Here is a 23,336-nt window from a genome sequence, read left to right as displayed (position 1 = left end):
GTCCAGCCTCTGTTTGAAGACTTCCATTGAAGGAGAACTCGCCCTCTCGTGGCAGCCTGTTCCACTCATTGATCACCCTCACTGTCAAAAAGTTTTTTCGAATATCTAATCTGTGTCTCCTCCCATTCAGTTTCATCCCATTGCTTCTAGTCTTTCCTTGTGCAAATGAGAATAAAGATGATCCCTCTACAGTGTAACAGCCCTTGAGATATTTGTAGACAGCTATTAAGTCTCCTCTCAGTTTTCTTTTTTACAAGCTAAACATTCCCAAATCCTGCAACCGTTCCTCATAGGACATAGTTTGCAGACTGATCACCATTCTGGTCGCTCTTCTCTAAACTTGCTCCAGTTTGTTCATGTTTTTTTAAATGTGGTGCCCAAAACTGGACACAGTATTCCTTTTCTTCTTCTTTTGCAAAACTCGATCGTGCTGACTACGCCAAGTGTAAAGTGGTTCGAGGCGGCAGTCGTGGGTGAGGGAAGCATCGTCCGCGCCCTGCCACGCTATAGGAAATTGGGGTCCTGGCTGTTGTGAATTCTGTGGCTGAATTCACTCCTGTGGTCACAAGTGGTACTGCAGCTTCTGAGCTTCCTCCCTCAGGTGTTCTGGTGAGCTCGTTAACTGCTTCATTACTTAACTCCGCCTGATGCTGCTATCCTTGCTCCTTGTCAATGTTTCAGTGTTGGATCTGAGCTTCTCCTGACTGTTCCTGTGACCTGCTGCTCTGTATAGCTAAGTGCTTTTTGCTTTTTTGTTGCTTTTTTTCTGTCCAGCTTGTCTTTTGTTTTGCTGGAAGCTCTGAGACGCAAAGGGTGTACCGCCGTGCCGTTAGTTCGGCACGGTGGGTTTTTTTTTTTTTGCCCCCTTTGCGTGGTTTTGCTTTAGGGTTTTTTGTAGACTGCAAAGTTCGCTTTACTGTCCTCGCTCTGTCCTAGAATATCGGGCCCCACTTTGCTGAATCTATTTCATCCCTACGTTTTGTCTTTTCATCTTACTCACAGTCATTATATGTGGGGGGCTGCCTTTTCCTTTGGGGAATTTCTCTGGGGCAAGTCAGGCCTATTTTTCTATCTTCAGGCTAGCTAGTTTCTTAGGCTGTGCCGAGTTGCCTAGGTAGTTGTTAGGCGCAATCCACAGCCGCTTTTAGTTGTGTTTAGGATAGGATCAGGTGTGCAGTCTACAGAGTTTCCACGTCTCAGAGCTCGTTCTTGTATTTTTGGGTATTTGTCAGATCACTGTGTGCGCTCTGATCGCTAAGCACACTGTGTTTCTGGATTGCCTTCATAACACCTGTCATTAGCAAACATAACAGTACAAGGAGCCAAACTAATGATTCTCAATAGAGGGAAAGAAAAAGTTCTGACATCATTTTTTTTTTTTCTGCTCTGTGTTCATTTTTTTTTTTCCCCTAGACATTTGGGTGATTCTGGACACAGGTGTGGACATGGATATTCAGGGTCTGTGCTCTTCAATGGATAATCTCGTTATAAATGTACAAAAAATTCAAGATACTATTGATCAGAAATCTATGTTAGAACCAAGAATTCCTATTCCTGATTTGTTTTTTGGAGATAGAACTAAGTTTCTAAGTTTCAAAAATAATTGTAAGCTATTTCTGGCCTTGAAACCTCATTCTTCTAGTAATCCTATTCAACAGGTTTTGATTATTATTTCTTTTTTGCGCGGCGACCCTCAAGACTGGGCATTTTCTCTTGCGCCAGGAGACCCTGCATTGAGTAGTGTCGATGCGTTTTTCCTGGCGCTCGGATTGCTGTACGATGAGCCTAATTCAGTGGATCAGGCTGAGAAAAATTTGCTGGCTTTGTGCCAGGGTCAGGATGATATAGAAGTATATTGTCAGAAATTTAGGAAATGGTCAGTACTCACTCAGTGGAATGAATCTGCGCTGGCAGCTTTGTTCAGAAAGGGTCTCTCTGAGGCTCTTAAGGATGTCATGGTGGGATTTCCTATGCCTGCTGGTTTGAATGAGTCTTTGTCTTTGGCCATTCAGATCGGTCGACGCTTGCGCGAGCGTAAATCTGTGCACCATTTGGCGGTACTGCCTGAGGTTAAACCTGAGCCTATGCAGTGCGATAGGACTATGACTAGAGTTGAACGGCAGGAATACAGACGTCTGAATGGTCTGTGTTTCTACTGTGGTGATTCCACTCATGCTATTTCTGATTGTCCTAAGCGCACTAAGCGGTCCGCTAGGTCTGCCGTCATTGGTACTGTACAGTCCAAATTCCTTCTGCCCATTACCTTGATATGCTCTTTGTCGTCGTTTTCTGTCATGGCGTTTGTGGATTCGGGCGCTGCCCTGAATCTGATGGATTTGGATTATGCTAAACGTTGTGGGTTTTTCTTGGAGCCTTTGCGGTGTCCTATTCCATTGAGAGGAATTGATGCTACACCTTTGGCCAAGAATAAACCTCAATACTGGGCCCAGCTGACCATGTGCATGGCTCCTGCACATCAGGAAGTTATTCGCTTTCTGGTGTTGCATAATCTGCATGATGTGGTCGTGTTGGGGTTGCCATGGCTACAAACCCATAATCCAGTATTGGATTGGAATTCCATGTCGGTATCCAGCTGGGGTTGTCAGGGGGTACATGGTGATGTTCCATTTTTGTCGATTTCGTCATCCACCCCTTCTGAGGTCCCAGAGTTCTTGTCTGATTATCAGGATGTATTTGAAGAGCCCAAGTCCGATGCTCTACCTCCGCATAGGGATTGTGATTGTGCTATCAATTTGATTCCTGGTAGTAAATTCCCTAAAGGTCGATTATTTAATTTATCCGTGCCCGAATACGCCGCTATGCGCAGTTATGTGAAGGAATCCCTGGAGAAGGGACATATTCGCCCATCGTCATCACTACTGGGAGCAGGGTTCTTCCTTGTAGCCAAGAAGGATGGTTCGCTGAGACCGTGTATTGATTACCGCCTTCTTAATAAGATCACTGTTAAATTTCAGTATCCCTTGCCATTGTTATCTGACTTGTTTGCTCGGATTAAGGGGGCTAGTTGGTTCACTAAGATAGATCTTCGTGGTGCGTATAATCTGGTGAGAATCAGGCAAGGAGATGAATGGAAAACTGCATTCAATACGCCCGAGGGTCATTTTGAGTATCTAGTGATGCCGTTCGGACTTGCCAATGCTCCATCTGTGTTTCAGTCTTTTATGCATGACATCTTCCGTGAGTATCTGGATAAATTCCTGATTGTTTACTTGGATGACATTTTGATCTTCTCAGATGATTGGGAGTCTCATGTGAAGCAGGTCAGAATGGTTTTTCAGGTCCTGCGTGCTAACTCTTTGTTTGTGAAGGGATCAAAGTGTCTCTTCGGTGTGCAGAAAGTTTCATTTTTGGGGTTCATCTTTACCCCTTCTACTATCGAGATGGATCCAGTTAAGGTCCAAGCCATCCAGGATTGGATTCAGCCGACATCTCTGAAAAGTCTGCAAAAGTTCCTGGGCTTTGCTAATTTTTATCGTCGCTTCATCTGTAATTTTTCTAGCATTGCCAAACCATTGACTGATTTGACCAAGAAGGGTGCTGATTTGGTTAATTGGTCTTCTGCTGCTGTGGAAGCTTTTCAGGAGTTGAAGCGTCGTTTTTGTTCTGCCCCTGTGTTGTGTCAGCCAGATGTTTCTCTTCCGTTCCAGGTCGAGGTTGATGCTTCTGAGATTGGAGCAGGGGCGGTTTTGTCACAGAGAGGTTCTGATTGCTCAGTGATGAAACCATGTGCTTTCTTTTTCAGGAAGTTTTCGCCCGCTGAGCGTAATTATGATGTGGGCAATCGAGAGTTGCTGGCCATGAAGTGGGCATTCGAGGAGTGGCGTCATTGGCTTGAAGGAGCTAAGCATCGCGTGGTGGTATTGACTGATCATAAGAACTTGACTTATCTCGAGTCTGCCAAGCGCTTGAATCCTAGACAGGCCCGTTGGTCGTTATTTTTTGCCCGCTTCGACTTTGTGATTTCGTACCTTCCGGGCTCTAAAAATGTGAAGGCGGATGCTCTGTCTAGGAGTTTTGTGCCCGACTCTCCGGGTTTATCAGAGCCAGCGGGTATCCTCAAGGAAGGAGTCATTGTGTCTGCCATCTCCCCTGATTTGCGGCGGGTGCTGCAAAAATTTCAGGCGAATAAACCTGATCGTTGTCCAGCAGAGAAACTGTTCGTCCCTGATAGGTGGACTAATAAACTTATCTCTGAACTTCATTGTTCGGTGTTGGCTGGTCATCCTGGAATCTTTGGTACCAGAGAGTTAGTGGCTAGATCCTTCTGGTGGCCATCTCTGTCACGGGATGTACGTACTTTTGTGCAGTCCTGTGGGATTTGTGCTAGGGCTAAGCCCTGCTGTTCTCGTGCCAGTGGGTTGCTTTTGCCCTTGCCGGTCCCAAAGAGGCCTTGGACACATATTTCGATGGATTTCATTTCTGACCTTCCCGTTTCTCAAAAGATGTCAGTCATTTGGGTGGTCTGTGATCGCTTTTCTAAAATGGTCCATCTGGTGCCCTTGGCTAAATTGCCTTCCTCCTCTGATTTGGTACCTTTGTTCTTTCAGCATGTGGTTCGGTTGCATGGCATTCCTGAGAATATTGTTTCTGACAGAGGTTCCCAGTTTGTTTCAAGGTTTTGGCGAGCCTTTTGTGGTAGGATGGGCATTGACCTATCCTTTTCCTCGGCTTTCCATCCTCAGACTAATGGCCAGACCGAACGAACCAATCAGACCTTGGAAACATATCTGAGATGTTTTGTTTCTGCAGACCAGGATGATTGGGTGTCCTTTTTGCCGTTGGCTGAGTTCGCCCTTAATAATCGGGCCAGCTCGGCTACCTTGGTTTCTCCATTTTTTTGCAATTCTGGGTTCCATCCTCGTTTCTCTTCAGGACAGGTTGAGTCTTCGGACTGTCCTGGTGTGGATTCTGTGGTGGATAGGTTGCAGCAGATCTGGACTCAGGTAGTGGACAATTTGATCTTGTCCCAGGAGAAAGCTCAACTTTTCGCTAATCGCAGACGCCGTGTGGGTCCCCGACTTCGTGTTGGGGATCTGGTTTGGTTATCTTCTCGTCATATTCCTATGAAGGTTTCCTCTCCTAAATTTAAACCTTGTTTTATTGGTCCGTAAAGGATTTCTGAGGTTCTCAATCCTGTGTCTTTTCGTTTGACCCTCCCAGACTCCTTTTCCATACATAATGTATTCCATAGGTCGTTGTTGCGGAGATACGTGGCACCTATGGTTCCATCTGTTGAGCCTCCTGCCCCGGTTTTGGTGGAGGGGGAATTGGAGTATATTGTGGAGAAGATTTTGGATTCTCGTGTTTCTAGACGGAAACTCCAGTATCTGGTTAAATGGAAGGGTTATGCTCAGGAAGATAATTCCTGGGTTTTTGCCTCTGATGTTCATGCTTCCGATCTTGTTCGTGCCTTTCATGCGGCTCATCCTGGTCGGCCTGGGGGCTCTGGTGAGGGTTCGGTGACCCCTCCTCAAGGGGGGGGTACTGTTGTGAATTCTGTGGCTGAATTCACTCCTGTGGTCACAAGTGGTACTGCAGCTTCTGAGCTTCCTCCCTCAGGTGTTCTGGTGAGCTCGTTAACTGCTTCATTACTTAACTCCGCCTGATGCTGCTATCCTTGCTCCTTGTCAATGTTTCAGTGTTGGATCTGAGCTTCTCCTGATTGTTCCTGTGACCTGCTGCTCTGTATAGCTAAGTGCTTTTTGCTTTTTTGTTGCTTTTTTTCTGTCCAGCTTGTCTTTTGTTTTGCTGGAAGCTCTGAGACGCAAAGGGTGTACCGCCGTGCCGTTAGTTCGGCACGGTGGTTTTTTTTTTTTTGCCCCCTTTGCGTGGTTTTGCTTTAGGGTTTTTTGTAGACTGCAAAGTTCGCTTTACTGTCCTCGCTCTGTCCTAGAATATCGGGCCCCACTTTGCTGAATCTATTTCATCCCTACGTTTTGTCTTTTCATCTTACTCACAGTCATTATATGTGGGGGGCTGCCTTTTCCTTTGGGGAATTTCTCTGGGGCAAGTCAGGCCTATTTTTCTATCTTCAGGCTAGCTAGTTTCTTAGGCTGTGCCGAGTTGCCTAGGTAGTTGTTAGGCGCAATCCACAGCCGCTTTTAGTTGTGTTTAGGATAGGATCAGGTGTGCAGTCTACAGAGTTTCCACGTCTCAGAGCTCGTTCTTGTATTTTTGGGTATTTGTCAGATCACTGTGTGCGCTCTGATCGCTAAGCACACTGTGTTTCTGGATTGCCTTCATAACACCTGTCATTAGCAAACATAACACCTGGCTAGCTGTGTGTGCTGATGTTACCTTGGCCAGGGCCGGACTGGGCCCTGCCACACAAACCCCACAAAGAACACACTCTCCACCCCTAATCAGTGAATTTTGCTATACTTTGTCGTGCCCCTCATCAATCCACTTAGGGTATGTTCCCACGGTTAGTAAACGCTGTTGGTTGGACGCTGCGTACATTGATGTCCAATGTTGCCGCTTCAATAACAGGACTGTGCAGTGTATATATACAGAAGTCGTATTCTTACGCTCACAAATACTGATTAAAATACTGACCAAATATTGACCGTGTGAACGTGACCCGCTTGTATGTATTTTCTCGGACTGTGTGACAATAGACAGGTCCCTTAGCTTCCTAAATGACTATGGCTGAAGCCTTGATTTTGAAGTTACCTAGGAAAAAAAGTGCCTTTTAGCAGGAACTACAGTTTTTTTTTAGCAGCTAATACAATGCAGACTAACAATGTATTTTAAAAGTTGATGAACCATTACATTCAGTATGGAGCCTATTGTGTTACACTCTCTTGTGGGAAATCAGGAGCCCGTAGCATTTAGAGCAGCGGTTCTCAACCTGGGGGTCGCGACCCCGAGGGGGGTCGAACGACCAAAACACAGGGGTCGCCACCAGAGAGTCCTGTCCAGCCTCACTAGCCCTGTCCAGCCTCACTAGCGCTATTGCACACGGATCTACCGCTCGATCCGTTCCCCGCTCGTCTGCTCCTGTCTGACCAGCAGTTCTTGCTCTGCGCTCGTCTTCCTTCCCTGTCGCCTGGCAGCTGCCCCGGAAGTTGTCGCTGGGGCCGGTTCAGCTCCGGTAAAGTCGCCGCTGGACACCGCGGGCTCCGTAGCGGGCGGCAGGAAGACTCCACGGCTCAGCGTTGGTAGAGTAGCAGGGCGTGAATGAAGCTCCTGGAGGAGAAGCCCAGGAAGGTGAGCGGAGCACCCGGCAGCCAGGACATTAGTCTCTGTTTTGATGAACCCATTCGCTGTGTGTGACCGCTGAGCCGGCCCTCGGCGTGCGATCTGGGGGCGGTGGTGGTCGGCAGCTGTGTTGTTGTGTCTGGCAGTCCTGGATGGTGCGGAGCCATGATGTCTGCCCTTATACCGGGGGCTCCTAGCAGGCAGCAACCTGTGGCCCTGAGCCCCTGTCCTCAGATGACTCCGCGACACGGTCGCCCCCTCTACACATGGTCCAGGGTGGTACTGAAGGGGGTGAGGGTGCTGCTGGCCCTCCTGGAGCATTGGGGTCAGTTGTGTGCTGTCCGGTGTCTGATGAGACGTTCTGCACCGTCCGTCCGGCCCAAGCTGCCATTGCTCATACGTCCTATCAGGGGATATGGATGTTATAGGGGCGGCAGCGATCAGGTTGGACCCCTCTCTAGCTGGTCACTTTTGCACCTTTGCTCCGTGCTAGCAGATGATCCCCGTGGGGGGAGAGACGTCTGTGGACACTTATTAGATGGGGGTCGTCTCCATGTTGTACGTGCCATCCCGACAATGCCGCTCACATGCTGCACCCAGGGGTCCCGACCGTCCCCCGCTGGCTCAGGCTCAGGCAGACCGCACTCATCTATGCAAAAATCTGCCCATGACTCATCAGTGTTCTTCATCAGAGTTTGGGCTTTGTTCCCGCACGTTTTCTTGGATTAAAAAAATGGAGGTTTTTCATCCGAGCGCTGTTGGATCTTTTTTTTTTTCACGGACCCATAGATTTGTATTGGAGAGTTTGATCTGCCATATAGCGCTCTGCACCATTGCCCCATAGAATGCTCCACATAAATCTGTGCTGCTGCAATAAAAAAATAAAAAAACACATACTCACCTCTCTTGCTTGCAGCTCCTCGGCGCCATCTTCCCGGCGTCTCTCTGCACTGACTGATCAGGCAGAGGGCGGCGCGCACACTATATGCGTCATCGCGCCCTCTGACCTGCACAGTCAGCGCGGAGAGACGCCGGGAAGATGGAGCGGCGCCCGGCGTGTGGAACGAGGGAAGGTAAATATGACATACTTACCTGCTCCCGCCGTCCCGCTCCTTCCCCCGGACAGCTGATCTTCGGGGCCGCAGCCTCCTCGAGTATATACGGTAATTGTTTTTGTGATTATTTATTATGTTTGATTTGTAGCAATGAGAATACAATACATAATGCATATCAGATATTTACATTCCGAATCATAACTAATAAAATTACAGTTTTAAAGTAGCCACCAAAATTATTTTTTGGGTTGGGGGTCACCGCTACATGAGGAACTGTATTGCGGGGTCCCGGCATTAGAAAGGTTGAGAACCACTGATTTAGAGAGTAGAGAACAATGTTGCATGTAATGGGACAGAAATGTATCATTGTACACATGCGTTATATATACTTACATATACAATGGAGATAAGTGGGGTAGACAGCTGTTTTCGGAAGAAAAGACAGTTGTGGAGAGGAAGGAGCATTATTACACTGGGGTAACATGAAGCTCCTGTCAGTAGGATATCAAAATGCTTGTTATAGTCGCTATGATTTCCTTGTACAAGGAGCTTTGTGTCTACTGATGCTACATTTTTGGTGCACTTAGACAAACCGATCTTGGCCCGTTACCCTGCGCCAATGTACTATATATGTAAGTTGACCGTGAATTGCTTTCAGACCTGATTACACAGTTCAACGAGTATTTATGGGAACAATCATTAACGCAATTGTTCTGTCCCCATAAATTATATAATCGTCAGTACATTCCCTGGTTACACGGAGCAATGAGCTACCAATACTTGTGAGATTTATGCCTGCATTAAAGGTCTAATCAATAGTGATGAACGAATATACTCGTTACTCGAGATTTCTCGAGCATGCTCGGGGGTCCTCCGAGTATTTGTTAGTGCTCGGGTATTTAGTTTTTATTGCTACAGCTGAATGATTTACATCTGTTAGCCAGCATAAGTACATGTGGGGGTTGCCTGGTTGCTAGGGAATCCCCACATGTACTTATGCTGGATAACAGATGTAAATCATTCAGCTGCGGCAAGAAAAACGAAATCTCCGAGCACTAACAAATACTCGGAGGACCCCCGAGCGTGCTCGAGAAATCTCGAGTAACGAGTATATTCACTCATCATTACTAATCAACTAACAAAGGAGCATTGTGTTAGTTTGTTGGGTGATCGCTGGCATGTTTTATAGACTGATAATCAAGAATGTATATTATTACAAACATTCCTTCACTGATTCTTGGGCCATCTGAATGAACCGTTAAGATGCATTTGGGTGGGCCAATCTCAGCCCATTAATGGCCATTGATTGACTATATACACGATGATTGGCACTCTTTTAGATACCTGTTTACACTGGCCAGCAAGTACTGTTGGGAACAGCATGATAATTAATCTAGTTGTGCCGTCCACATACAGCAACAAGTTACCGGCAATCTCCTTTTTTACTCGGAGTAATGGGATGCCTACAATGATGATTTTTATGCTGGCGTAAATTATTAAATCGCCCGACAAATAAATGTTTTGCTCCACTGAACTAAACTACTTATATGACGGTGCTGTACAGCGGATTTTGTGTGCCTGTAATCTGCGTTTAGATAACCATAGGTGCAGCTTGTAGAAAGGATTTATGCTGCCTAATGCTAAGTCTTATATTGTCTTGTTACACACTTGCATTTCCTGCTTTTGTAGTGCCTCCTCTACTTCATGGCACCCACTCTCGGGCCTTGGCTGGCAATTGTCCACAAGTTTTAAGATCTTACTTTGCTGTAACATATTAAAAGAAAAAACATTTTTCCCCGATGAGCTCACAATGTTAATCATGCCAAGGGACAGTAGTAAATACTTAGCCCAAATAAACGGTTTATGATTTGGCAGGAGGAGCTGGCTGGAAGGTCAGGAGCAGTACGACTGCAGCATGGCGACGTCTAAAAAAATATGAATCAGTACTGGTTTAACGTCAGTTCATCTGAAATCCAGCAGTCCTGTAAAAAATGTCTTAGATCTGTACAATTGTTTTTTTTCCCCATTTTTTCTTTTATGCATCCTGAAAACCATATTTTTTATCTTCCTGTCAAATAAAGCTGTATGAGAACTTTATCTTACTGTGTCTTACCATTGAATTTATTTTAGCTTTTATTATGGCAGAATACATTAAGAAATTGTAGAATTTTTGTAATTAATTTTACACTGCTCAGTAATAACCTAAAAAGGCAATGTCTCAGTTGTGAAGATACCAAATATGTATAAGTGCTGACTTCAGATGCTCATTAAATACATTTTTTGGTTCATTATGTCTATATTGTTTCTTGCAACTTTATTTTCTAATTTCTTATTTAAAAAAAAATAATAATATTATTATCTTCATGTTTGTTTTGTAGGTTTTCCATGTTGCTTATGTTCTCGTTAAATTTGCAAACTCTCCTCGGCCTGATCTTTGGGTACTTGAGCGTTCAGTTGACTTCGGAAGCACTTATATTCCTTGGCAATATTTTGCTAGTAAGTACATTTATCTTTCTTTATAGCTTTTTTTTTATATATGTGTCTGTTATTAGCAGATGATATCAGAATAGAAAGTTTCCCATGTGATATACCGTAATTGGATTCTTCCATACGCTCTTGTGTGAGATATTAATATGTAAAAGCTAAGGGTTCATTATAATCTCCCCTATGCTAAGGAGCCGAATATATGTATTAAAACCTGAATGTTGGCTTTAGAATAAGCTGATGCGAAGCGCAGGTGTTATACCTTCTAGTGCAGTAATCCAGGAGGAATTTCTTGGCATGGTGCCTTCATCAGGCTCGCTGCTCTCGTATACTTTGTGCTGTTAATTGCTGTCTCTAATGTATGTGGAATGCAGGATAAATGTTCATCCATTCAATATTCGATTGCCAACATTTGTTCTTCTATTCATTATTGAGACAGAGGCAGGTAAAATAATTTTTACGGCGACAGAAACAAAATAAAAACATAAAGGTGTATGAATAAAAAAAAAAAGAGAGCTAAATGTATTACAGGCTTGTTGACGACAAGCCTATTATAGTTATTAAAAAAGATCAACCATTATTCCTATTTGTACTTGGAGTAGTTCACTTTTCTGCACTGACACCTATAAAAGGGAAGCTGTTATTAGAAAATGACATATTGTTATATTGTTTAAATCAGGCTCTTGTGTTAAATATTTGTTTTTCAATTTTGCTAATTATTTTTTTTACATATTACAATCTGTATATAAAAAAAAGTTAAGGAAACAACACATGTACATAGACACAAAAGGTGAATCCTGAACCTATCATTTGTATTGACGTGTCTAACGAGACTGTGCTAAGGTCATTGTGAAGGGAGGGAGCAGGGTGGGCTCAGACAGCACCATTGTGATTGGTGGATCCACTGGCGGACACAAACAGAAAAAGGCCCCAGTGCAAGGACAATATATGGGCCCTTTGAAGTCCAATAGCTCATCATGATACACAAATCCACCAGTTTTGGAGGTGAAAATGGACCGCCTTACCTCTTGGGACCCTGTGCAGCTGCACTGGTGGTACCAATGATACCGTTGTGCTCAAAAGTTTACATACCCCGGCAGAATTTTTGCTTTCTTGGCCTTTTTTCAGAGAATATGAATGATAACACCAAACCTTTTTCTCCACTCATGGTTAGTGGTTGGGTAACATAGTAACATACCGTATTTTCCGGCGTATAAGACGACTTTTTGACCCCTAAAAATTGTCCCAAAAGTCGGGGGTCGTCTTATATGCCGGGTACGGTGTGTGCAGGGAGCGATCCTGGATGTCGGCGTGTGGTTCCCAGGGTCTGGAGGAGAGGAGACTCTCCTTCAGGCCCTGGGATCCATATTCATGTAAAAAATAAAGAATAAAAATAAAAAACATGGATATACTCACCCTCGGACGCAGGGGCGGACACAGACTGCAGAGGGCCCCTGTGCAAGAAATCTTCCCGGGCCCCCCCTCCATAGCGCAACAAAGTTATGTAAGCATATAGGTAGGGGTGGGATTCAAATTTTTAACAGGTTCTGTGTTTGTGTAGGAAAACCACAGCCATTTTTAAGCCACACCCATTTACACACACCTTTTCCTCAAACATACACAAGTAGGGGCGCAGTTAAACCATACCTCCCAACTTTTGAAGAGGGGAAAGAGGGATAAAGTTTGCAGCGCGCGCAGCGAACCACGGCAAATTTTAAGCCACACCTCTGAGCACACCCATTTCACAACTAGTCACACCCATATCCACATCCCAGCCACAGCCATTTAGCATTGCTGATCGCACTGTTTCATAAACAATAATTATAAACAAAAAATATGGCCACACAGTGCTCTATACTGTATAATGGCCACACACTGCTCCATACTGTATAATGGCCACACATGATGCTCCATACTGTATAATGGCCACACATGATGCTCCATACTGTATAATGGCCACACATGATGCTCCATACTGTATAATGGCCACACATGATGCTCCATATTGTATAATGGCCACACATGATGCTCCATACTGTATAATGGCCACACACTGCTCCATACTGTATAATGGCCACACATGATGCTCCATACTGTATAATAGCCCTACAGGATGCTCCATACTGTATAATGGCCACACATGATGCTCCATACTGTATAATGGCCACACATAATGCTCCATACTGTATAATGGCCACACACTGCTCCATACTGTATAATGGCCACACATGATGCTCCATACTGTATAATGGCCCTACATGATGCTCCATACTGTATAATGGCCACACATGATGCTCCATACTGTATAATGGCCACACATAATGCTCCATACTGTATAATGGCCACACATGATGCTCCATACTGTATAATGGCCACACATGATGCTCCATTCTGTATAATGGCCACACATTATGCTCCATACTGTATAATTGCCACACATGATGCTCCATACTGTATAATGGCCACACATGATGCTCCATACTGTATAATGGCCACACATGATGCTCCATACTGTATAATGGCCACGCATGATGCTCCATACTGTATAATGGCCACACACTGCTCCATACCGTATAATGGCCACACATGATGCTACATACTGTATGATGGCCCTACATGATGCTCCATACTGTATAATGGCCACACATAATGCTACATACTGTATGATGGCCCTACATGATGCTCAATACTGTATAATGGACACACATGATGATCCATACTGTATAATGGCCACACATGATGCTCCATACTGTATGATGGCTGTTGTGGATTCTGTTTTTGGGGTCCCTCTGGTGGTTACAGATGGTACTGCGTGACTTGTGTTCTCTGCGGTCTCTGGTGTCCACCTGTTCTATCAGGATATGGGAGTTTCCTATTTAACCTGGCTTTCTTGTCATTTCCTCGCCGGCTATCAATGTAATCAGTGTGTCTTGTTACCTCTGCTTCCCGCTTCTGTATTCTTCAGGACAAGCTAAGTTTTTGATTTTCCTGTTCCACGTTTTGCTTAATTTTTGTCTTAGTCCAGCTTGCAGATATGTGATTCCTTTTTGCTGGTTGCTCTAGTGGGCTGATATTACTCCTCATGTTCCATGAGTTGGAACATGAGTTCAAGTAATTTCAGGATGGTTTTTTGTAGGGTTTTTCGCTGACCGCGCAGTTCACTTTTGTATCCTCTGCTATCTAGCTTTAGCGGGCCTCATTTTGCTGAATCTGTTTTCATAACTACGTATGTGCTTTCCTCTCATTTCACCGTCATTACATGTGGGGGGCTGCTATTTCTGTGGGGTGTTTCTCTGGAGGCAAGAGAGGTCTGTGTTTCTTCCAATAGGGAAAGTTAGTTCTTCGGCTGGCGCGAGACGTCTAGGAATCATCGTAGGCACGTTCCCCGGCTACAGCTAGTTGTGTGTTGAGGTTCAGGATCGCGGTCAGCTCTGTTTCCATCACCCTAGAGCTTGTTTTGTTTTTTGTGCTTGTCCTTTTGTGATCCCCTGCCATTGGGATCATGACAGTATAGCCAGCCAAAAAGTGGTAATCGTATTGGCTGAAGTAGGAGGAAAAGTAGTCTGAGGAAGTTTTTTTTTTTTTTTTCCCCTCAGAGTTTGCTGCATAGCCTTAATTGCAGCCTGGCTGCGTCTTACCTCCTCTTAATCCTTGAATGGCTCTGACCTCAGCTGTTTATCATGGACGTCCAGAGTTTGGCTTCCAGCCTGAATAATCTCGCTGCTAAGGTTCAAAATATACAAGATTTTGTTGTACATGCTCCTATGTCTGAACCTAGAATTCCTATCCCAGAGTTTTTTTCTGGAGATAGATCTAGTTTTCTGAATTTTAGGAACAATTGCAAGTTGTTTCTTTCTTTGAAATCTCGCTCTTCTGGAGACCCTGCTCAGCAAGTCAAGATTGTTATATCTTTCCTGCGGGGTGACCCTCAGAATTGGGCATTTGCATTGGCACCAGGGGATCCTGCGTTGCTCAATGTGGATGCGTTTTTTCTGGCATTGGGTTTGCTCTATGAGGAACCTAACCTAGAGATTTAGGCTGAAAAAGCTTTATTGGCTCTCTCTCAGGGGCAAGATGAAGCAGAAATATATTGTCAGAAATTTCGTAAATGGTCGGTGCTTACTCAGTGGAATGAGTGCGCCCTGGCTGCAAGATTCAGAGATGGCCTTTCTGAGGCCATTAAAGATGTCATGGTGGGGTTCCCTGCGCCTACAGGTCTGAATGAGTCTATGACTATGGCTATTCAGATTGATCGGCGTTTACGGGAGCGCAAACCTGTGCACCATTTGGCGGTGTCTTCTGAACAGGCACCTGAGACAATGCAATGTGATAGAATTCAGTCCAGAAGTGAACGGCAAAACTATAGGCGGAAAAATGGGTTGTGTTTTTATTGTGGTGATTCAGCTCATGTTATATCAGCATGCTCTAAACGCACAAAAAAGGTTGATAAGTCTGTTGCCATTAGTACTTTACAGTCTAAGTTCATTCTGTCTGTGACTCTGATTTGTTCATTATCAGCCATTTCCGTCGATGCCTATGTGGATTCAGGCGCTGCCCTGAGTCTTATGGATTGGTCATTTGCCAACCGCTGTGGGTTTAGTCTGGAGCCTCTGGAAGTCCCTATTCCTTTGAAAGGAATTGACTCTACACCTTTGGCTATGAATAAACCTCAGTACTGGACACAAGTGACCATGCGTATGACTCCCGTTCATCAGGAGGTGATTCGCTTCCTGGTACTGTATAATTTACATGATGTCTTAGTGCTTGGTCTGCCATGGTTACAAACTCATAACCCAGTCTTGGACTGGAAAACGATGTCTGTGTTAAGCTGGGGATGTCAGGGGGTTCATGATGATGCACCTCCGATTTCTATCGCTTCATCTACTCCTTCTGAGGTTCCGGTATTTTTGTCTGATTATCGGGATGTTTTTGAGGAGCCTAAGCTCAATTCGCTTCCTCCTCACAGGGATTGCGATTGTGCTATAGATTTGATTCCTGGCAGTAAATTTCCTAAAGGTCGTTTGTTCAATCTGTCAGTGCCAGAGCATACTGCTATGCGGGATTATGTTAAGGAGTCCTTGGAAAAGGGACATATCCGTCCATCTTCATCCCCTTTGGGAGCAGGTTTTTTTTTTGTGGCCAAAAAAGATGGTTCCTTGAGGCCTTGTATAGATTACCGTCTTTTGAATAAGATTACAGTTAAATATCAGTATCCTTTGCCATTGTTGACTGATTTGTTCGCTCGCATTAAGGGGGCTAAATGGTTCACTAAGATTGATCTTCGGGGTGCGTATAATCTTGTGCGGATAAAGCAGGGTGATGAGTGGAAAACCGCATTTAATACGCCTGAGGGCCATTTTGAGTATTTGGTGATGCCTTTTGGACTTTCTAATGCTCCTTCTGTCTTCCAGTCCTTTATGCACGATATTTTTCCGTGAATATCTGGATAAATTTATGATTGTGTATTTGGATGATGTTTTGGTTTTTTCTGATGACTGGGAGTCCCATGTTCAGCAGGTCAGGAAGGTGTTTCAGGTCCTGCGGGCCAATTCTTTGTTTGTAAAAGGTTCAAAGTGTCTCTTTGGAGTCCAGAAGATTTCTTTTTTGGGGTATATTTTTTCCCCTTCTACTATTGAGATGGATCCCGTCAAGGTTCAGGCTATTTGTGACTGGACGCAGCCTACATCTCTTAAGAGTCTACAGAAGTTCTTGGGCTTTGCTAATTTTTATCGTCGTTTCATAACTAATTTTTCTAGTGTTGTTAAGCCTTTGACGGATTTGACTAAGAAGGGTGCTGATGTTGCTGATTGGTCTCCTGCGGCTGTGGAGGCCTTTCAGGAACTTAAGCGCCGGTTTTCTTCTGCTCCTGTGTTGCGTCAGCCAGATGTTTCGCTTCCTTTTCAGGTTGAGGTTGATGCTTCCGAGATTGGAGCGGGGGCGGTTTTGTCACAGAGAAGCTCCGATTGCTCAGTGATGAAGCCATGTGCGTTCTTTTCTAGAAAGTTTTCGCCCACTCAGCGGAATTATGATGTTGGTAATCGGGAGCTTTTGGCCATGAAGTGGGCATTTGAGGAGTGGCGTCATTGGCTTGAGGGTGCTAGACATCGTGTGGTGGTCTTGACTGATCACAAAAATCTGATTTACCTTGAGTCTGCCAAGCGTCTGAATCCTAGACAGGCTCGTTGGTCACTGTTTTTCTCCCGTTTCGATTTTGTGGTTTCATACCTGCCAGGTTCAAAGAATGTGAAGGCGGATGCTCTTTCTAGGAGTTTTGTGCCTGACTCCCCTGGAAATTCTGAGCCCACTGGTATCCTTAGGGATGGGGTGATTTTGTCGGCTGTCTACCCAGACTTGCGACGTGCTTTGCAGGAGTTTCAGGTGGAGAAACCTGATCGTTGTCTGCCTGAAAGACTGTTTGTTCCGGATAATTGGACCAGTAGAGTCATCTTCGAGGTCCATTCTTCTGCGTTGGCAGGTCATCCTGGAATATTTGGTACTAGAGACTTGGTGGCCAGGTCTTTTTGATGGCCTTCCTTGTCGAGGGATGTGCGTTCTTTTGTGCAGTCTTGTGAAGTTTGCGCTCGGGCTAAGCCTTGCTGTTCTCGGGCCAGTGGATTGTTGTCACCATTGCCTATCCCGAAGAGGCCTTGGACGCACATTTCCATGGACTTTATTTCGGATCTCCCTGTCTCTCAAAAAATGTCCGTCGTCTGGGTTGTGTGTGACCGCTTTTCTAAGATGGTTCATCTGGTACCCTTGCCTAAGTTACCTTCCTCCTCTGAGTTGGTCCCTCTGTTTTTTCAGAACGTGGTTCGTTTGCATGGGATTCCGGAGAACATCGTTTCTGACAGGGGATCCCAGTTTGTGTCTAGATTTTGGCGGACGTTCTGTGCTAAGATGGGCATTGATTTGTCCTTTTCGTCTGCATTCCATCCTCAGATGAATGGCCAGACGGAACGAACTAATCAGACCTTGGAAACTTATTTAAGGTGTTTTGTTTCTGCTGATCAAGATGACTGGGTTACCTTTTTGCCGCTTGCCGAGTTTGCCCTTAATAATCGGGCTAGTTCTGCTACCTTGGTTTCTCCTTTCTTTTGTAATTCGGGGTTTCATCCTCGTTTTTCCTCTGGTCAGGTGGAGCCTTCTGATTGTCCTGGAGTGGACATGGTGGTGGATAGGTTGCATCAGATTTGGAGTCTTGTGGTGGACAATTTGAAGTTGTCCCAGGAGAGGGCTCAGCAGTTTGCTAATCGCCGTCGCCGCGTGGGTCCTCGACTTCGTGTTGGGGACTTGGTGTGGTTGTCTTCTCGTTTTGTTCCTATGAAGGTCTCTTCTCCTAAGTTCAAGCCTCGGTTCATCCGTCCCTATAGGATCTTGGAAATTCTTAACCCTGTGTCGTTTCGTTTGGATCTCCCGGCATCGTTTGCTATTCATAATGTGTTCCATCGGTCGTTGTTGCGGAAGTATGAGGTACCTGTTGTTCCTTCGCTTGAGCCTCCTGCTCCGGTGCTGGTGGAGGGAGAATTGGAGTATGTTGTGGAGAAGATCTTGGATTCTCGTGTTTCCAGACGGAGACTCCAGTATTTGGTCAAGTGGAAGGGTTATGGTCAGGAGGATAATTCTTGGGTGGTTGCCTCTGATGTTCATGCTGCTGATTTGGTCCGTGCATTTCATAGGGCTCATCCTGGTCGCCCTGGTGGTTCTCGTGAGGGTTCGGTGACCCCTCCTCAAGGGGGGGGTACTGTTGTGGATTCTGTTTTTGAGCTCCCTCTGGTGGTTACAGATGGTACTGGGTGACTTGTGTTCTCTGCGGTCTCTGGTGTCCACCTGTTCTATCAGGATATGGGAGTTTCCTATTTAACCTGGCTTTCTTGTCATTTCCTCGCCGGCTATCAATGTAATCAGTGTGTCTTGTTACCTCTGCTTCCCGCTTCTGTATTCTTCAGGACAAGCTAAGTTTTTGATTTTCCTGTTCCACGTTTTGCTTAATTTTTGTCTTAGTCCAGCTTGCAGATATGTGATTCCTTTTTGCTGGTTGCTCTAGTGGGCTGATATTACTCCTCATGTTCCATGAGTTGGAACATGAGTTCAAGTAATTTCAGGATGGTTTTTTGTAGGGTTTTTCGCTGACCGCGCAGTTCACTTTTGTATCCTCTGCTATCTAGCTTTAGCGGGCCTCATTTTGCTGAATCTGTTTTCATAACTACGTATGTGCTTTCCTCTCATTTCACCGTCATTACTAGGGTTGAGCGAAACGGGTCGAAATTGTTCAAAAGTCGCCGACTTTTGGCAAGGTCGGGTTTCATGAAACCCGACCCGACCCCAGTGGGGGGTCGGCCATGAAGTCGGCGATCTTTTGAATCTGGAATCGGAATTCCGATCCCGATTCCCGATATGTTCAAGATATCGGGAATTGGTATCGGAATTCAGATTAAAGTGTAAAATATAGAATTAAAATAAAAAATATTGCAATACTTACCCTCTGACGCGCCCTGGTACTAACCGGCAGCCTTCCTCCTTCGAATCCGCCCTTCCAGGACCTTCGGTGACGTCGCGGGTGACGTCGCGGCTTGTGATTGGCCGCGCGAGCGGTCACATGGGCGGCCGCGCGGCCAATCACAAGCCGCGACGTCACCGCGACGTCACGGCAAGGTCCTAGAAGCGCGGATTCGAAGGAGGAAGGCTGCCGGTTAGTACCAGGGCGCGTCAGAGGGTAAGTATTGCAATATTTTTTATTTTAATTCTATATTTTACACTTAAATATGGATCCCAGGGCCTGAAGGAGAGTTTCCGCTCCTTCAGACCCTGGGAACCATGGAAACCCAATGCACTGCATTGGGTTTCGAGTTTCGGCCGACCCCGACCCCGACTTTTTTATAGGATCGGCCGATTTCACTCGACCCAACTTTTCCAAAAGTCGGGTTTCGTGAAACCCGACCCGATCCTATAAAAGTGAAGGTCGCTCAACCCTAGTCATTACATGTGGGGGGCTGCTATTTCTGTGGGGTGTTTCTCTGGAGGCAAGAGAGGTCTGTGTTTCTTCTAATAGGGAAAGTTAGTTCTTCGGCTGGCGCGAGACATCTAGGAATCATCGTAGGCACGTTCCCCGGCTACAGCTAGTTGTGTGTTGAGGTTCAGGATCGCGGTCAGCTCAGTTTCCATCACCCTAGAGCTTGTTTTGTTTTTTGTGCTTGTCCTTTTGTGATCCCCTGCCATTGGGATCATGACAGATGGCCACACATGATGCTCCATACTGTATAATGGCCCTACATGATGCTCCATTCTGTATAATGGGCACACATGATGCTCCATACTGTATAATGGCCACACATGATGCTCCATATTGTATAATGGCCACACATAATGCTCCATACTGTATAATGGCCACACATGATGCTCCATACTGTATGATGGCCACACATGATGCTCCATACTGTATAATGACAACACATAATGCTCCATACTGTATAATGGCCACACATGATGCTCCATACTGTATAATGGCCACACATGATGCTCCATACTGTATAATGGCCACACATGGTGCTCCATATTGTATAATGGCCACACATGATGCTCCATACTGTATAATGGCCACATAGTGCTCTATACTGTATAATGGCCACACGTGATGCTACATACTGTATGATGGCCCTACATGATACTTCATACTGTATAATGGCCACACATGATACTGCGCACAGTATAATGGCCACGTATAGTTACTCCTACACATGTGGCTCGGCTCCGTACACCTCATACACACACACGGCTCTGCTCCGTACACCTCATACACACACACGGCTCCGCTCCGTACACCTCATACACACAGGGCTCTGCTCTGTACACCTCATACACACACGGCTCAGCTCCGTACACCTCATACACACACGGCTCTGCTCCGTACACCCCATACACATACATGGCTCAGCTCCATACACCTCGTGCACACACATGGCTCAGCTCCGTACAACTCATACACACACATGGCACAGCTCCGTACACCTCATACACACACATGGCTCAGCTCCGTACACCTCATACACACACACGGCTCAGCTACATCCACACTATAAACAACTCCGACCCCACACATAAGCTTACCGTCTAGCAACATGACAGAACAGCAGAGTCCTGCAATACACGGAGGCCCCTGATCATGTGACTCCTGAATCCTCCCCTCCTGTGACCTCATCACAGGTCCTGAGCAAGCTTCAGTGACTCACTGTGACTGAGAGGCCCTCTCCCTCCGTTCTCTCTTCCTGGTCCAGCGTCTGCTGCCCGTCACCTCACCGCAGACCACAGCAGTGACAGCCGGCTGGACAGCAGCATAATATATGCTAGCAGGTGAGGAGGGGGGCCCATTTAACTGTCATATCACATGCGTGCAGCAGAGCGGGCCCCCCTGCTTCTCCTGTTAGCAGTTATACTGCCGCCGGGTGTCATTCACCTCGTTGCTTTGTATGCCCGTCGGGGGCCCCTCCCGCTCTGGGCCCCTGGCACAGGTTGAACAGGCGGTATGTCCGCCCATGCTCGGACGGCCCCTGGCTCACAGCGCTGCTAGCGTCTCCCTTCGTTCCTGAGAATGCAGAGAGTAAAGGACCTTCGATGACGTCGCGGTCACATGTGCGGTCCAAGGGTGAGTATATCCATGTTTTTTATTTTTATTCTTTATTTTTTACATGAATATGGATCCCAGGGCCTGAAGGAGAGTCTCCTCTCCTCCAGACCCTGGGAACCACACGCCGTATAAGATGACTGGGCGTATAAGATGACCCCCGTCTTATACAGCGGGCATATCCCAAATTCCATATTTTATATGGAAAAGTTGGGGGTCGTCTTATACGCCCAGTCGTCTTATACACCAGAAAATACGGTAGTTATAAAGGTTGAAGGAAGACTTTAAGTCCATCTAAATGGATGAAGCCATTTATTGTCAAACTACTGTGTTTGTACTTTTTAAAACATAATGACAACCCAAAACATCCAAAAGCTCACATACCCCATTTCTTAATACCATGTATTACCCCTAACATCAATGACAGCTTGAAGTCTTTTGTGGTAGTTGTGGATGAGGTTCTTTATTTTCTCAGATGGTAAAGCTGTCCACTCTTCTTTGCAAAACTGTATGCCTGGCCTTGGGTGGATCCTGTATTATTAGCTGTGTGTAATGGTGTTAACTGTCATTGTTATCCTGCCTCTGATAATATGGAGGCTTGCTGTAAACTCTTCCTGAAAGGAGAGTCTAAAAAAGCCTCAATGGCCCATGTGAAAACTGCAATGTTATTCATTTTGCTTTTTAATAAGAATTGTAATGTGAAATTTTTTTTGCCAAAAACGTAGTATGAATACATGTAGCAAAAAGCTTGATTTAAACAATAGGTACTTTTCTGATAATAGCTCCTATGTAAGCTAGCCATATACTTGAGATAGCTGTTAGCAAGAATTTCTTCACGACTCCACCAAGTTTTCTCCAATGAGTAGAGGTGAATTAGCCAGGGCCAGGCCCATGAATGAATGTAGGAGGCAGTATGTGGCAGTTCTGATCACGGACTATGACCACGGATAGTGTGAAACCAGTCTTAGATCATTGTAGGATGTTGTAATTTATTCTGAATGGCCGGTCGGTACCTGTGTATCTGATAAGCAACTATTAAGGCAGTCTGGATGTATCCACCTCTATTATTTTTCTATGGACCAAAAAATTATCATGGCATAGAGGGGATGGTAAGAAAAGGATGCTTTAATAATAGATCCATTACAATGGCATCTTTTGGTTTTGTTTTTCACATTTTGAGCAATGGCTGCAAAAACGTGTGAGTCACCTTACTTCATGAGCTATCACCTTTGTCTGTATTCACGTGTCTTGGCAAAATGTTTTGCATATAAAGTCAAAACCCTATCTCCTCTCACGTTTCTCCAGCATTCCTTAACAAAAGCAAATACTGTACAAATGAAAACATCCGTATATGTACCGCAAAGGTTGCGGGGGACCAGTAGGTTGACCCCACCTGCGCCTTCTTTTTTTTCAAGCACTGTAATGTTATTGTTCCTTCTTGTCTCCAAGGAGTAGGGACAATGTAAGCAACCAGCTTGTCATTTTTGCACACTATGATGCCTTGTTACACTAAAATTGATTGACCTGGACTTGTATTACAGATTCTAAACAGGACTGCTTGCTTCATTTTGGAAAAGACACAAAGCAGCCTATTATCAGGGATGATGATGTTATTTGCACTACAGAGTACTCACGAATAGTTCCGCTCGAGAATGGAGAGGTACGTGTAATGTGAGGAGGTGTCATCATTTTGTAATGCTGAAGTGCCTAAACGGGTCGGCTACAACTTAGATATTAATAACCAGTAAGATAGGTGATCAATATCGCATTGGTGGGATGCTAACCCCCAGCCCCCCACTGATCACCTGGATGGGCAGTGCATGGAGCTAGAATAGCGCAGCTTCATGCACTGTGCAGTTTTTATAGGTACTCCTGTGCAGCTCCTATTGAGTAGATTAACCAAATAGAAATTAGAATCTCAAAACTAAAATTAATTAGAAATACCATTTATTTAATGC

General features: G+C 45.3%; 1 protein-coding gene across 1 annotated transcript in view; it reads left to right on the top strand.

Annotated features, from left to right (window-relative positions):
* Positions 1-23,336, top strand: part of LAMA3 (laminin subunit alpha 3) — a 366,270-nt gene that overhangs the window by 43,776 nt on the left and 299,158 nt on the right. Inside the window, exons 3-4 of the mRNA XM_069731213.1 lie at positions 10,655-10,772; positions 22,920-23,038. Coding sequence (XP_069587314.1) covers positions 10,655-10,772; positions 22,920-23,038 — 237 coding nt within the window. The remainder of the gene's footprint in view (positions 1-10,654; positions 10,773-22,919; positions 23,039-23,336) is intronic.

The sequence above is a fragment of the Ranitomeya imitator genome, chromosome 6 (assembly GCF_032444005.1).
Source record: "Ranitomeya imitator isolate aRanImi1 chromosome 6, aRanImi1.pri, whole genome shotgun sequence".
NCBI lineage: Eukaryota > Metazoa > Chordata > Amphibia > Anura > Dendrobatidae > Ranitomeya > Ranitomeya imitator.
The sequence above is the reverse complement of the archived record's forward strand: the minus strand, read 5'-3'. Positions and strand labels throughout refer to the sequence as shown.